General features: G+C 41.8%; 1 protein-coding gene across 1 annotated transcript in view; it reads left to right on the plus strand.

Moving 5' to 3' along the window:
* LOC132826401 (inorganic pyrophosphatase-like) overlaps nt 1-16,725 on the plus strand; it is a 36,946-nt gene extending 20,221 nt beyond the window's left edge. The window contains exons 5-11 of the mRNA XM_060842297.1: nt 454-540; nt 1,911-2,037; nt 4,367-4,494; nt 5,623-5,708; nt 7,643-7,712; nt 9,884-9,923; nt 16,528-16,725. Of these exons, the coding sequence (XP_060698280.1) occupies nt 454-540; nt 1,911-2,037; nt 4,367-4,494; nt 5,623-5,708; nt 7,643-7,712; nt 9,884-9,923; nt 16,528-16,559 (570 nt within the window). The 3' untranslated portion in view covers nt 16,560-16,725. The remainder of the gene's footprint in view (nt 1-453; nt 541-1,910; nt 2,038-4,366; nt 4,495-5,622; nt 5,709-7,642; nt 7,713-9,883; nt 9,924-16,527) is intronic.

Below are 16,725 nucleotides of genomic sequence, written 5' to 3' on the forward strand. Positions count from 1 at the left end.
TATTGTGACCTCTGTCTCTGTAATAGACTGTTTATTGGTTCATTTGCCTTACCAGGAATTGCTCTTTTAGACACATTGAGCAATACCACCATGAGGGGGAGATTGTGTTGTTATGTATTGTGGAGTGGTAATCCAGTGCCCCATGTTTGGGAACATGGGTTTTGACTCTCTCCTAACTGGGGACAAGTTAAGAGAGAGGGGACAATTCTGTCCTGACTGGGAACAGGTGGACAAGAAATCTCTGGTTTGAGACCAACTGGACTTTATGCCAAGCAATGGGCTTCAAGAATATTTGCTAAGCATCAAATGGATGCAATGAATAGGGTTTAGATTCAGCAAAGGGTACACAGTACATTATAGGCATTCAGTAGATCTCAAAAAATACAGTCGATGGGGGGCTCAATTGGTCAACGTTCTCTGCCTGTTATACCCACTGTGCTCTTGTTCTTACAGACTTGGGAAGACCCAAGACACTCAGATGAGTCAACAAAATGCCATGGTGACAATGATCCTATTGATGTTTGTGAAATTGGAACCAAGGTATGTCTTATAGATGTATACTATTGTTCAACCAGTGATGATGTTCAGCCAGTACAATTCAAAGCAGCCATTTCTTCTGTTTTATTGTGGGAAAATGCTGTATTTATAATTTAATCTTTGAAGGTGCTGGCTTGCAGGTTAGGGATTGCTCCCATGCAATTCTTAAAGGTCCTCCCAACTGGTGTGCATCAACTTAGAACTGAGGAGAGAAGATGAATGCTCATCAGCCAATCACCTAACTCTCCCGCTTCATCAGACTATTTATTTGATGGGTTGTGAATCCACACAGCTCCTGTCTGTTATTCTCTGGCTGGACTTGCTCAGTCCACGTTACCTTGCAGGTTTATTTCCTTTGTGTCCAACCCATTTCCTTTGTAAATCTTTGTAAAAGTGTTGTTTCCACTTCGGCAGCCTTGTTAACACAGAACTTGTCCTTGTCCTCATCTCCTCTCTGCATCTCGTGCTGAAAACTTTAAATCTGCACCACAATCCTTGAACAATTAATTAAATGGAACAGCTCATCCTCATCTGCCTTATCATAATCTTTGCATTTGTCAAATCTCGCTCATCTTTTTAGTCTGAGAACAACCACATTTTTTTTAGGTGAAATTTCCCACCCTGGAACCATTCTTGTGCCCTATTAAGGACCCTCCTATCCTTCCTAACGTGTAGTGACCAGTATTGGACCAATATTCTAGTTAGGCCCTAATTAAAGCTTTTTAAATGTTCAGCTTATAACCACCTTACTTTTCCAATTCAATGTCTCTATTCTTGAGTCCCCATCTGTCAACTAATCACTCTGTTTCCCTGCCCAGTAACCTTCAAAGACTGCTGCACATATTCTTGCAGGTCCCTATATTTCTGCCCAAGCTTCAGAACCTTGTCATTTAAGTGTATTTACTCTTACCATTGTCTCAAAATACATCCTTTACAACTTTTGTTTACTAAAGTCCATTTAATACTTGCCTACTCATTTTGCCAGCCTGTCAGTCATGTTATGGGCAATTTGTATCATCCTGACTTTTACTCCTCCATGTGTATGATTAGATTTTGAAGCTCAACTCTATTCTAAAGTCTAAGTCATTTTACACATCCCACTGACCGCTGGGGAGCACACTGAAAACTATAACTCATTCTCTCCATAGTTAGAGATGCGGGTATGGAGAATATGCATCTCCCACCACGCCCAACACTACAGAGCCCTTTCACCTCCATTCTCATTCCTAGGTATATGTTTGGAGGGTAGTACTATAAGTATTTTGGAGAACTTGATACTGTTTCTAAAATTTTCTTCTGGCATTTTGCCTACAGTAAGGCATCTGATTGAAGGAAATTAACCATTTTAAATCTGTGTTATTGTTTTATTTCAGGTATGTTGCAGAGGAGAGGTTATCAAGGTCAAAGTTCTTGGAATTCTGGCAATGATAGATGAAGGTGAAACTGACTGGAAAGTTATTGCAATAAATGTTGAGGATCCTGAGGCAAATAGTTTTCAAAGTAAGTCTCTGCAACCTGAAAAGTATGCAGATAATTGCTGAAGTCATGATAATTAACACATTTTAGCATGCCTTTTGGCATAAAATGCAACTGTTTGGACTGAATAAGGTTCCTTGATCATGGGCTGTAGAGACTAGAAAGGAATCATACATCCCCTAACCCAAACCCAGAAACATTATTGATGTTCCTTTTGATTCAGTACTTTGATGCCTTCGCAAGCAGATTCCAGGCCCTTATGTAGTTCCAATGTATATTTAGATACAACAATCCTTAAATAAACTTTCTGGTGAATTCCAGAACCATTTTTAATAGACCTTGTCCTGCTTGTTTTAAGTGTTGTCAACAGATTTGAGAAGATTGCATGTGGCTTTGTCCAGGTTAATGTAGCTTCTTTAACTTTAGGTGGGGAGAGGTGCAATGTTAATGTTTTTGACATTTCTTCCTGAAATAAGCCAGTTAACTGATTATTTCATTTCCTGCTGTTTGTTGAAATATTTTGTTCAGATTGATTGGTGCAATCATTTATTGTCATGAGTCATCACTAAGCATGATGGAAATAAAACTCCTGCTATTCCTGGAGTCTTTTAAAACTGCACGCAGATTCCCCAGTTTGCCTAATTCTCAAATCCCAGTTGACAGAAAACACAAACCAAGTTTTTGTACATAAGAACTAATATTTATTACAAGTAATTGGACTTTAGCTGCAGAGAAACAGTTATGAACTGTTCGCATAAAACTCTATACTCGTTAGAAATTTTATCCCCTAAATCGCTACACATGTGTGCGTATGCACACAGATGGACATACAGGGGCAAAAATAAAGGAGTTACACCCTGGAGGAAAACTGGGGAAACCATCATTGTCCACAGGATCTGCGGTGTTGATCAAAATGCTGCTGCTCAGTCTTTTTCCAGGTGCTTCCACTCTTTGCAAGAAGCACAGGGTGCCTGGTTCACTGGTTAAAGGCTGTGACTTTTATAAATTAAAATTTGCAACCTGTAGCACTGCAGACCAAAAGGTAGAACAGTCTAAAGTGGCTATTTCTACAGAGAACAGAGAGAGTCCCTTGGTTGGTAGCGGGGGTCTCTATCATGTTTACAACCATAGTTATTCTAATCTGCTACCTGTTGACGACCAAAACTTCATTTGTACACAGCCCTTTGGTTGCAATTCATCAACGACCAATGCTCTAATTCACAACTGTGCAAACAATGTTCACAATGCGTATGACATTACTTGTGTTTGAATTATATGCCTGTCGTTGGTTTAAAAAACATTCTTTTCTCATTTTAGTCCACAGTTTTAAAAAGACACAGCCTTTACATATCTCTGTCCTTAAAAAGGTGAAAGTGCATTTCATTACAAAATATTGGAATTCACAAATGACAAAACGCATACTTAAATCTATTCTTCACTCTCCCATTTAGTGTTATCAAGCAAATTGATAAATTCTTAACTACACCAACTGTCGTGAGTTCAAACAAATCACAATTCAATTGGACCTTGGACAATGGACCCAGGGTATGCTCTCCACCAATCCTATTTACCAGCACTCTTGTTTGTTTAAGTATTTGGAAGGAAGAAAATAAATCCTCCAGTAAGACAGTTCAGATAGTCCTTGTATCTCTCAATACTGTTTTGAGCCTGGATCCTGCTTTTGAAGAAAAAGGGATTAGTTCCTTTCAGATTAAAAACCTTTCATACCTTTCATCTGTATGCTACTTGTGCACTCACTGCAGTATTTACCTCTGGTCTCTGAATTACAGTTAAAGTTAGAATCCGATCTGTGGCTTTTTCCTTCTGGGTCTCCTTTTTGGACTCATTCTTACCAACACCTGTCGGCCCCATGGTTTTCTCCTCACCTGATGCCATTTTGAACAAGTGCATCCTATTTAGATTGGAAAGATTTTCACTTCTGATTTGCACCTCCACCTTCTGTACTTGATGCATCCTCAAATCAGAAAGGTATTGAGTCATTCCCAGATGTCCATTCCTTACCTTAGCTACTTGCCTTGCTTTCAGTTTCCCGTTACATATTCCTTTTGAATTTGATAGTGATGGGGCACAAAGGGTTGCAATGCCAACCGCAGTAAGGAGACTATGTTACAAGTGAGACCTATGTAGTAGGACAGCAAAATATGCTTTAACGTGTTGTCATTTGCACTATAAATATACCCTATTGACTTTACGGTTTCTTAATGATGTTGCTCATGGGCCTTTAGTGACTGATGAAATAACAAAAATAACTAGACTATTTAATATGGAGCTTTGTAATATCAGAAAATCCACCAATTTAAACTGAGCAAACTTTGTGTCCTTTTACATTTAGATATTGAAGATGTAAGACGGCTGAAACCAGGTTATCTGGAGGCCACAGTAGATTGGTTCAGACGGTATAAGGTGCCTGATGGAAAACCTGAAAACCAGTTTGCGTTCAATGGTGAATTCAAAGACAAGGTATCTTGGCAACTACCATTAAGCCTTTGAAAGTTCCTCTTCTTTGAACCAGAATGAGTACAACGTTTCCAAAGACGTACAGATTTGGCAAAGTATTTTGAGAGAAAAGTAGTGGCACAGGAGATATTGAAGGGTGGGGCGTGAGCTGTTTGGGGAGAGGGAGAGGAGGCTGTGTAGGGTGGGGGCTTTTTGTGAGGTTGGGGAGGGGCTGTTTGTGGGAAGGGACTATCTGGGGGAGAGGGCAGGATCTGTTTGCGAAGTGGCGACTGTTTGGGGGAGAGGGACAGTCAGCAGTCTGGGGGAGTGGATTGAGAATATGTTTTGAGAATAATGAAAAAGCATTCACCGACAGCTTGTTGACTGTTGTTGAAGGCAAGTGGAGTGGATTATGCTGCTTGTTTCCATCGTCAGTCCTACTTAATGTTGTAAAAAGCTGTTCGCAGCTGGCAGTCTGGTGCTAAGTTGATCATCTTATGTTGGCTAATTTGAGTTGCTGAGGATTAATGCTCCAGCTGCCTTCTGTTTAATTTTCAACTGCTCAGTCTTTGACCCCCTAATTTGTGAAGATTATTCTCTCATGTTCCAGTTTTAATGCTGTGGGCTCAGTTGCTGTTGGAGGGTATCTTTGCTGCCAACTTCTTGTTCTTTGTCTTTCTTGATATTTTTCACATTCAATTGTGCTACATGGGCATCGCTGGCTGATCCAGCATTTATTGTCCATCCTGACCGCTGTTGAATCAGTGGGGGTGAGTAGCTGCCATGAACTGCTGCAGTCTGTGTCATTTCAGAGGGCAGTTGACAGTGTTACATTTTTACTGTGAGTCAGGAGTCACATATATGACAGATTTCCTTTCCTTAAAGGACATTAGTGAACCAGATGGGTCATTCCAGCAATCAGCAGTTTCATGCTGATCATTAGACTCTTAACTTATTGAATGCAACTTCCACCATCTGCTGTGGAGGGACTTGAAACCAGTTCCCATAGCATTCCCCGGGTCTCTAGATTAAATTCCAGCAATAATGCCACTAGGCTATTGTCTCCCCTTTGATTCCCTGTAATTTTCAGTATTTGGTTGATGTTTCAGCAGCTTGAAAGAAGACTAATAACAAGAGATTTGTTACTTTCAGGATTTTGCCATCCAGGTGATCAAAAGCACACATGAATTTTGGAAGGCTCTGGTAATGAACAAGGAATCAGTAGGAGGAATTCACTGGTATGTGACACTTGCAGAGTGGTCAGTTTGTAAAGAATAAAACCTGAAGCACAGCAAATAATCACCAGCATTTACTTAATTTGTTCATAGAATCCCTACAGTGTGGAAACAGGCCATTTGGCCCAACAAGTCCACACTGACCCTCCGAACAGAATCCCACCCAAACCCTGCCTTGGGCTACATTTCCCCTGACTAAGGCACCTAATCTACACGTCCCTGAAGATTATATGGGCAATTTAGCATAGCTAAATATCCTAACCTGCACATCTTTGGATTGTGGGAGGAAACCCGTGCTGCCACGGGGAGAACGTGAAAACTCCACACAGTCGTCAGAGGCTGGGTTTGGGTGGGAGACTCTTCGGAGGGTCAATGTGGACTTGTTGGCCGAAGGGTTTGTTTCCACACTCTAGGCATTCTAAGACTGAGGCTGGAATCAAACCCAGGTCAGGGGCGCTGTGAAGCAGCAGTGCTAACCACTGAGCCACTGTGCTGCCCTTACTTATTCTGTATCATCTCCAAGATGTGTTACTTTGAGATTTTTTTTTCATTAAATTCCATGAGTACATAGTCAATGATAATCAGAATTGATGTGGAATAGAGATTAGGAAAGAAGGATGGATGTTGGATGAGGGTGTGAGAAACGTATCTGAGGAGGGGTAGGAGAAGTATAGGTTTACCTGAGCACTGTGCGTCTAATTCACCAAATATGCTTGACCCTTACACCTTTGACAAGCCATTGTCCACCTCAGTGGGGTTACATTCTCAATCCATACATGCGAATCTAATCTCAGAGCTTTTCTACACCTGCCTTCTCTTCCTGTCTCCATGCTATTGCTTACAGAGAGCCTTGTGGCCCTCTTCCCAACCACTACTTGGTGATTAAAGCCAAAGATCTGTGGTTACTGGAAATCTGAAATAAACACAAATTGCTGGAAAAGCTCAGCAGGTTTGGCAGCATGTGTGACGAGAAATTGTAATTAACGTTTTCTCTGATTTTTCTCCACATGAGCTGTTCAGCTTTTCCGCCACTTTGTTTTTGTCACTTTTTGGTGATAACATCTGAAGCAGTGAAGGTTCAGCCAGCTTTTGCCTCACTATCAACACAATGTACTGCTGTATGGGAAGTCTGAAGTAAAAGGTAAAAGTGCTGGAAATACTCTCAAGTCGGACAGGATCTGTAATGTTTTTGCCAAAACTGAGATAAGATTCAAGATAAAGTGAGTTCTATTTAAGATAAAGTGAGTTCTATTTAAGTCCAGAGGCTTGGCGAGCAAGGAATGGAGGGAAAAAGAATGCATCTGGAAAGGTGGGGTGCGACATAGAATAAATGGTAGCAAATGTTGAGCTTGCCAGTGATACTGGAATTCACAGAAGGTAATTGAGACAATTTAAAGAAACAAAAGATGGGTCTTATGGAGGTAGAAATGACGACAGCATTTACATGGGAAGAGACCATATACAGGGAAGACGAAGAAGAACCAACTGAAGGTAAGGGAAGGGACAACCTTTTAAGCAAAGCTGATGAAACTTTATGGTGCAAACAGGAAACGGCATTCATTGCAAAGGTGAGAGAGGAGGTGTGCGTAGGACTGGAACAGACTTCCTCATATCCCACAGAAAGGCCGTAGTTAGAACACGTGGGATACATGGCAGTACCTTTTTATTTGGAGGTAATGTGTAAATTAAATGAGGAAACAGTGCTGTAATAGTCTGCAGTTGGGCAGCAAATGTAGGGAGGGGAATAGTTCACGTTTAGATTGTGCTCATCACATTTCCGATATTTTTGTTTAAATTAATGTGTGAATTAAGGAATCGGCCAGAGGCAATATTTTCCCCAATGAATACATGAATTTCTATAATCCACATGGTTGCTTTGCCCCTCAATCATTTCAGACCTAAGTTTTACTGACCTGAGATTTTGCCTCTGTCTTCAGCACAAACACGACGGTGCCTGATAGTCCTTTTCGATGTTCTGAAACTGAAGCTAAAGCTTTTGTGGATGCGGTAAGTAGCCTAATAATTTGTCTGATGACTGCGACTTTTGGAGTTTATAATGTATGTTTTGTCTCAGGCCTATTAGACTAAAGCATGTCTTGCTGCATGCACTTGGTCATTGCTGTGCTCTTCCCAGTTTATTTTTTTGAGTACCGATTTGCAATGTTCAAGAGCACTTGGAGAAGAGTTGCAGACAGCTGTCTAATGGTGCTTTCACTTACGGCTCTGAGCCAGATGTTCCTGGGTTTAAACGAACAATTTGGAGAGTTTGCGGGCAATGTCTATCCCTCAATGGTGTCTGGGTGTCATTTAATTTGTCCTGCCTTCCACTTCTCTCTGACCTTGCTGACTGTTTTTTCACCTTTGCCTTCACATTTACTTAAAACTAGTTCTGATTGAAATAAACAACCTAAAAAATTAACTTTTTGTCTGTTCTTGGGATGTAACCATTATTGGCAATTCATTGCTCACCCTGACTGTCTCTGAGGATGTGGTGATGCACTAAAACAGGTGCAGCAAGCAATTAAAAGAGTAAACAGTATGTTGGCCATTATTTGAAAGGGGATTCAAGTACAGGAGTAAAGATATCTTGCTGTAGTTGTATAGGACCTTGGGGAATCCTCCCCTGGAATATTGCGTAGTTTGATCCCTTTATCTAGGGAGGATCTATTTGTCATAGAGGGCCCTGGAACAGTGGGATTGTCAAATAAGGGGATGTTTAGGAAAGTGGTTTTGTATTCCATGCACATCTACAGCATTTCCCTCTTTCACCCTCTGTAAACACACCAAAAGGTCGAGCAAGTCAGTTAGACATGATTAAAACTCATGCTGGCTTTTGAAAATTAATGAGGATTTGCCCAAGTGACAGTTAATTTTGTCCCTTGTAATAATTTCTGAAAGCTTTGCCACCACTGATTATACTGTCTGATTTGTAGCTGCTGGGTATTGTTTTTTAAACAAAGTAGTAACATTTTAAATTCTGCAGTCCTCTGGTAATACTGACATAATTATGGAGGATTTGAAGATTATGGTCTGTACTCTAACGTTTACATGCCCTCATATTTGGGAAGGAAAAATGTAAATATACTAAAGGAAAAAAATGAGATCTAACCTTGTTAACCATGGGGAACCTTGTCGAACGCCTTACTGAAGTCCACATAGATCACATCTACCGCTCTGTCCTCATCAATCCTCTTTGTTACTTCTTCAAAGAGGCATCTAGATGGGTGTATGAATAGGAAGGGTTTGGAGGGATTTGGGCCGGGTGCTGGTAGGTGGGACTAGATTGGGTTGGGATATCTGGTCAGAATGGACGGGTTGGACCGAAGGGTCTGTTTCCATACTGTACATCTCTATAACTCTATGACAGTTCAGAGTTCATCAGGATGATCCCTGGACTGGAGGGTTGATTATATGGTAAAAACAATGACTGCAGATGCTGGAAACCAGATTCTGGATTAGTGGTGCTGGAAGAGCACAGCAGTTCATGCAGCATCCGATGAGCAGTAAAATCAATGTTTTGGGTTGTCTTGTAAGCAAAGACAAAATAGTTTGGAGGAGAAAGTGAAGTCTGCAGATGCTGGAGATCAGAGCTGAAAATGTGTTGCTGGAAAAGCGCAGCAGGTCAGGCAGCATCCAAGGAACAGGAGATTCGACGTTTCAGGCATAAGCCCTTCTTCAGGAATGCCAAAATAGTTTGGAATTGAACTCCCTGTAGTTTAGAAGAATGAAAGGTGATTTCATTTAGACATAGTTCTTAAGGGGCTTGACAGGGTAAATGTTAAGAGGATGTTCCCCACATGGGAGAGTTTGGGACCAAGATGACGTCTCAGAATAAAGAGGTGCCAATTCAAAACAGATGAGGAGGAATTTCTTCTAAATGTTTAATGGACTGAGACTTCAGGCTAAAAGAGGTTCTTAGGCAATCGAAGGGAAAGGGCAAGAAAGTGGACATGAGGAATGTCGAATCAGTCATGATGCCATGGTGGATCTGGCTCAAGGGGCCAAACGGCCTCTTATTTCTTATTGTCGATGGAGTAGGAGTAGGAGCAGGATAATGAGACTCATTAGACAGCACCATCAGAGTCAGAACGAGCATGATGGATCAAATGGCCTTCTTTGGTCATGCTATTATTAGTTATATGACTCGCATTAAACATTTCTAAACACTGTTTTTCCAGGTACCAGCATATGGAGCAGGTGATTCAATCCCAGTGGATGGTAAGACACCTCCATAGAGTGCATGTTATTACACAGTGCTTGGCAAATTCATCATGGAATTTGGTGTAGAAGTACAATGCTGGTCAGCACCTATTGCTCTATTTTCTATTATTCACACTTTGCTGCTTTAGTTCTTGAACTGAGATGAGAATAACCATATCGCTGTACATCAGATATCCCTTGGACCTGTGTCTGTGAAAACATCTTTTTCCCCATTGCAATATCATTCCTTCTGAGCTATTAGATTTCTAGAATATCCCAAACCCTTGTGATCTCTCCCAAACTGAGAACTGATGTGTAATTTTCCCAAGTCTCTCTTCCTCTTATCTGACTAAGTTAAAAATCACAACACCAGGTTATAGTCCAACAGATTTATTTGGGAAGTACTAGCTTTTAGAGCACTGCTCCTTCACGAGCAAAAAGGTCTAAAGCTAGTGCTTCCAAATAAACCTGTTGGACTATAACATGGTGTCGTGTGATTTTTTAACTTTGTCCAACTTAGTGCAACCCCAGCACCTCCACATCTTATCGATGAATGAATCTCTTTCTGGAAGCCATTTTGTCCAGCTAGACAGATTATCACCAGGTTGTGTTCACTTTGGGACAGAGCAAATGTGTCTATTTGCTGCTCCTCCAGTCTCACATCTACAAATTCCAATTTCTGTCATTCTCTCTGTACACTCCCTTGTCTCTGTTTTTCTTGAGTTCACTCACTCTTTATGTCGCTCTCCTCATTGCTCACTGTCTCTAGATTCTGGTGTGGAGAAACTGGTTCGAATCAAAGGCTAGAATTTGAAATGTTTTGAAAGGAAAAATACTGGAATCCATTATTAAGTTGGGGGTAATGGCATTTATAAAATGATTGATTAAACAAAGTCAACATGATGTTAAATAAAAATATTGACAAGTTGATTGACAAAATTTGAGGATGTAGTGGGGTAGATATATTGAACAAGTCAGTGTGGTATATTGGAATGTTCAAAATGCCTCTAAGGTGTTACTATGCAGAATTATTACAGAAGATGGATTGGGTTAATATGTTAGGGTGGACAGCATATTCCTTAACCAAAGAAAAAGGAGTAAGAACAAATCGATCAATTTCACATTCAGAATGTGTGTGGTGCACTCGGATCAATACTAGGTTCTCAACTATTTATAATTTACCTAATGACTAAGGAGAAGGGAGTAACTGTAATGTACCCAGATTTTCTGCTAATATGTTAGATTTTCATATTCATAGATTCATACAGTGCAGAAAAGGCCCTCCAGCCTCCACTACCTCCTCAGACCATGCATTTCAGATTCCCACCACCCACTGAGTAAAAAAAGGTTTTTTCCCCAAATCCCCTCTGAATCTCCTGCCCCTTACCATGCTGCACTCTTTTCACTTTGTCTGTATCCTTCATAATCTTATACACCTCAATCAGTCTTCTATGCTGTAGACAATCCAAGCCTATCTAGTCTCTCCCTAATTCTCCATCCTGGTCAACTTCCTCTGTACCCCCTCCACTACTATCCCATCCTGTAGTGAGGTGACCAGAACTGCGCACACTAGTTGTGGGCTGACCAAAGTTGTGTACAACTCCAACATTATTTCCTTGCTCTTATACTCTATGCCATGATGGATTAAAGCAAGTGTCCCTTATGCCTTTCTAACTATCCTATTCACATCCTCTGCTGACTTCACCCGAAGATCCCTCTGTTCTTCTAAGCTACCCAGTGTCCTGCCATTCATTAAATACTCCCTTATCTTGTCCCTTCTTGCAAAGTGCATCACCTTGCACTTATCAGGGTTAAACCAACCCATCTATATCTTCCTTTAACCTACAACCATTATCTTCGCTATTAGCCATTTTACTAATTTTGGTGTTTTCTGCAAATTTACTTAAAATTCCCCCCACATTTTCATCTATATCATTTCTGTACATAACAAACAATATGGGGTTCCAATACTGATCCTCATGGTACAACGCTGGACAACCAGCCTCCAGTCACTCAAACAGTGTTCTACCAGTTTCTGATTCATCTCACCACGTTTCCCTGAATTCCATGTGCTTTAACCTTCTTACCAGTCTCCCATGTGGGACCTTGTCAAAATGTTTGCTAAAATTCATATAAACTACATCAACTGAACTTTCCTCATCCAAACTTGACCACATTTTCAAAACGTTCGCACAAATTTGATAGACAGACCTCCCTCTGACAAAGAGGGCCCCGCATGGGCCCCGGCTATGCCTGTCTTTTTGTTGGTTACATGGAACAGTCCATCTTCCGCAGTTACACTGGCACTATTCTCCACCTCTTCCTCCGCTATATTGATGACTGTGTCGGCGCTACCCCGTGTTCCCATGAGATCGAAAAGTTCATCAACTTCACCAACATATTCCAACCCGACCTTAAGCTCACCTGGATCACCTCAGACACCTCCCTCCCCTTCTTGGACCTCTACATCTCCATCATTGGTGACCGACTCAACAACAACATCTTCTACAAACCCACCAACACCCACCGCTACCTGGACTACACCTCCCTGCCTTCTGTAAAAATGCCATCCCCTATTCCCAATTCCTCTGCCTCCACCGCATCTGCTCCCAGGAGAACCAGTTCCACCACAGAACACACCAGATGGCCTCTTTCTTTAAAGACTATAATTTCCCCTCCCATGTGGTGGTTGATGCCCTCCCATGCATCTCATCCATGTCCTGCAACCTCTGCCCTCGGCCCCTCCCCTCCAACTACAACAAGGACAGAACCCCCTCCCCCCACAGCTCCTCACCTTCCATCCCACCAACCTCCATTTACGTCGCATCATCTTGCATCATTTCCACCACGTACAAAGGGACTCCACCACCAGAGATATATTTCCCTCCCCACCCCTATCCATTTTCCATAAAGATTGTTCCCTCTGACTCCCTCATCAGGTCCACGTCCCCCACCAATCCACCCTCCTCTTCTGGAACCTTCCCCTGCCACCGCAGGAATTGCAAAACCTGCACCCACACCTCCCCCTCACTTATGTCCAAGGCCCCAAAGGAGCCATCCACATCCATCAAAGTTTCACCTGCACTTCCATGCATGTGATTTACTGTATCCATTGCTCCTGATGCAGTCTCCTCTACACTGAGAGACAGGACATCTACTCACAGAGCACTTCAGAGAGCATCTCCAGGACACCCACATCAACCAAACCCAACTAAATGGCCGAACACTTCAACAACTGTTTCTAAGCCCAACGGGGCCTCATTACCTCCCCATTTCCTCTGTCAAACTGCAGGTTTGTCATAGTCCCTTTTCCTGAATCAATATCTACGCTCTCCCTTTCCAGAGTGAAGACTGAAGGGAATTATTTATTCAACATCTTTCAAACTTCCTGTGGCTTTGCACACAGGTTGCCCCCGGGTCCCTAATGGACTTCACATTTTCTCTGATTAACCTCTTCCCTCTAGTGTATTTATAAAAATATCTTGGAATTCTCCCTAATCCTGTTCACAAGTCCTTTTTCATGCCTCCTTTTTGCTCTTCTGATTGCTTTAAGTTCCCTCCTGCACTTCCTGTATTTTGTCCAGGACCGGAGCTGAATTGCTTCCTTTGGACTTGCTAAAAGCCCTACTATTCTCATCTAGCCCTGAATTGTCCTGGACATCCAGGGTTCTCTGAACTTATTGGTCCTGTGTTTGCCTCTAAAGGGTACATGTTGAACGTGAACTCTCCCCACCTACTTTTTGAATGCCTCCCCTTGCTCTGCTGCAGACATACCCATGAGGAATCATTCCCAATCTATTGTGGCCAGATCTTGTTTGGTTTTAATAAATATCTGCCTGCCCCCAGTCCAAAGCTGTCTCTTGTAATCCATCCTTTTCCCTGTCCAGAACAAATTTGTACCATACCATGTTGTGGTCGTTATTGCCTAAATGTTCTCCCACTGCCACATCAAACTCTTGTCCAGCTTCTTTCCCCAGATCCAGCACTGCGCTGTCCCTTGTTGGGCATTCTAGGTATTGATACAAAAAACCTGCCCTGGATACATTTCAAGAAATTCACCCTCTAAACTCTTTAACAGTAGACAATCCCAATTTATCCGAGGAGCATGAGAGTCTACTCTCTTTGGATGCTGCTTGACCTGCTGTGTTTTTCCATCACCACAGTTATTGACTCTGATTTTCTAGCAGCTGCAGTCCTCACTATCTCCTATCCCGATTTATGTTGGGAAAGTTGAAATCTCCTACTATAATTACCCAATTATTGCTCTTACACATCTCTGTGAACTATCCATATATTTAGGTGGAAAAGAGTATGGGATATAATAGAGTCATAGCCATAGAGATGTATAGCACGGAAACAGACCCTTTGGTCCAACCCGTCCATGCTGACCAGATATCCCAACCCAATCTAGTTCCATCTGCCAGCACCCAGCCCATATCTCTCTCAACCCTTCCTATTCATATACCCATCAAAATGCCTTTTAAACATTGCAATTGTTCCAGCCTCCACCACTTCCTCTGGCATTCCATACTTAACACCCTGTGCGTGAAAAAGTTTTTTAGATTTGACTTAGTGTGGAAACAGGCCCTTCGGCCCAACAAGTCCACACCGACCCGCCGAAGCGCAACCCACCCATACCCCTACATTTACCCCTTACCTAACACTACGGGCAATTTAGCTTGGCCAATTCACCTGACCCGCACATCTTTGGACTGTGGGAGGAAACCGGAGCACCCGGAGGAAACCCACGCAGACACGGGGAGAACGTGCAAACTCCACACAGTCAGTCGCCTGAGTCGGGAATTGAACCCGGGTCTACAGGCGCTGTGAGGCAGCAGTGCTAACCACTGTGCCACCGTGCCACCCAAAAGTTGCCCCTGAGGTCTCTTTTATATATTTCCCCTCTCTCACCCTAAACCTATGCCCTCTAGTTCTGATCTCCCCCATACCAGGGAAAATACTTTGTCTATTTATCCTGTCCATGCCCCTCATGATTTTGTAAACCTCGATAAGATCACCCCTCAGCCTCCGATGCTCCAGGAAAAACAGCCCCAGCCTGTTCAGCCTCTCCCTATAGCTCAAATCCTTCAACTCTGGTAACATTCTTGTAAATCTTTTCTGAACCCTTTCAAGTTTTGACAACATCTTTCCATTAGGAAGGAGACCAGAATTGCACGCAATATTAGAATTGCACGCAATATTCCAACAGTGGCCTAACCAACGTCCTGTACAACCACAACATGACCTCCCAACTCCTGTGCTCAGTACTCTGACCAATAAGGGAAAGCATACCAAACACCGTCTTCACTATCCTATCTACCTGCAACTTCACTTTCAAGGAGCTGAGAACCTGCACTCCCGAGGACCTTTATCATTAAGTGTATAAGTCCTGCTAAGATTTGCTTTCCCAAAATGCAGCACCCTGCATTTATCTAAATTAATCTCCATCTGCCACTTCTCAGCCCATTGGCCCATCTGGTCTAGATCCCGTCGTAATCTGAGGTGACCTTCTTCGCTGTCCACTACACCTCCAATTAATGTGGGGAAATATGAAATAATTCATTTTGGTGAGAATACTAGATAAATATGATTTTAAAAGGTAATTTTACAAATGTCAGTATCAATGATTTGCACATGAAACACAGGTAAATAGGCAAATACAGAAAGCTGTTCGGAAGTCAAATGATGCATGGACCTTTTTTGTAAAGGGGTTGAAGTGCAAGTGTGAGGAAGGCTTGCAGCATTTGTGCAGGACATTGCTGGTCACCCCTAGATTTCTGATCTTTGAACCCTAAGAAAGATGTACTTCAGAAACCAGAACAAAAATTGGTGGAGAACCTCACCAGGTCTGGCAGTATCTATGGCGAAAGAAACAAAAGTTAACATGTCAAGTCTGGTGACCCTTCAGAATTCTAATATGTGTTTCCTGAGATTTAGTGTAACAATCACTGGATTGATTCTGAGATTGAGTAGATTAACATTTCTTAACAGTAATTGAGAGAATGAGAGATGATCTCATTTAGGAATGTATTTTGTGAGGATTTAACTAGAATAAGCACTGAAGAATTTGATTCTCCTTCTTGAGTCCAGAAGATGATGTCAAGGGCTTGACCATTTAGTATTGATACAGGAAACTACTTTATTTAAGTGGTTATAAATCCTTGGAATTCTTGATCCACAGAATTGTGGTTGCTCCATGTTAGCTACATTCAAATTCAGCATTAATCAGTTTTCAGGATTCATGAAGTCATAGCAATTTAGGTTGGATTGCTGAGGTGAAAGATCAGCCACCATCTTATAAGGAGTGATGACTTCCAGGAGACCAAAGGCCTATATCTACTTGTATTCTCTTGTTCCTGGGCATGTACATCATTCCTACACATTCCTCCAACAACCTCTGCCCCCTCCACCTTCTCTTAGCATGCAGAACTATGAAAATATGGTGCGGAAAATGGCGCTGATTGCTCTACAGAAAGCCAGCATAGACTTGATGGGGTGAAGATGGGTTTTCCATGCTGTCATGACTCTGAGTTTGATCCAATTATGCTGAAATGTGGTTGTATTTAAGTGGAATGTCCTTAATTGTGTTCTTTTATAATACTGGTTTTCTTTTTCTCTGCAGTGGACAAGTGGTGGTATAGCAAGAAAAATTGAATCATTGAGAAGAATTTAATGATGTCTGTAGTAATCCATGTGACTCGTAATAGAATTTGTAATTGGTATGAAGAGATAAATTTGAGTGTATCATAAATATCCATGATCAGTGTACCTTCTACTTCAAATAAGGAAGTGTGTTAATTCAATAAAACCTCTCAATCTA

Source organism: Hemiscyllium ocellatum, chromosome 22, assembly GCF_020745735.1.
Source record: "Hemiscyllium ocellatum isolate sHemOce1 chromosome 22, sHemOce1.pat.X.cur, whole genome shotgun sequence".
NCBI classification, from domain to species: domain Eukaryota; kingdom Metazoa; phylum Chordata; class Chondrichthyes; order Orectolobiformes; family Hemiscylliidae; genus Hemiscyllium; species Hemiscyllium ocellatum.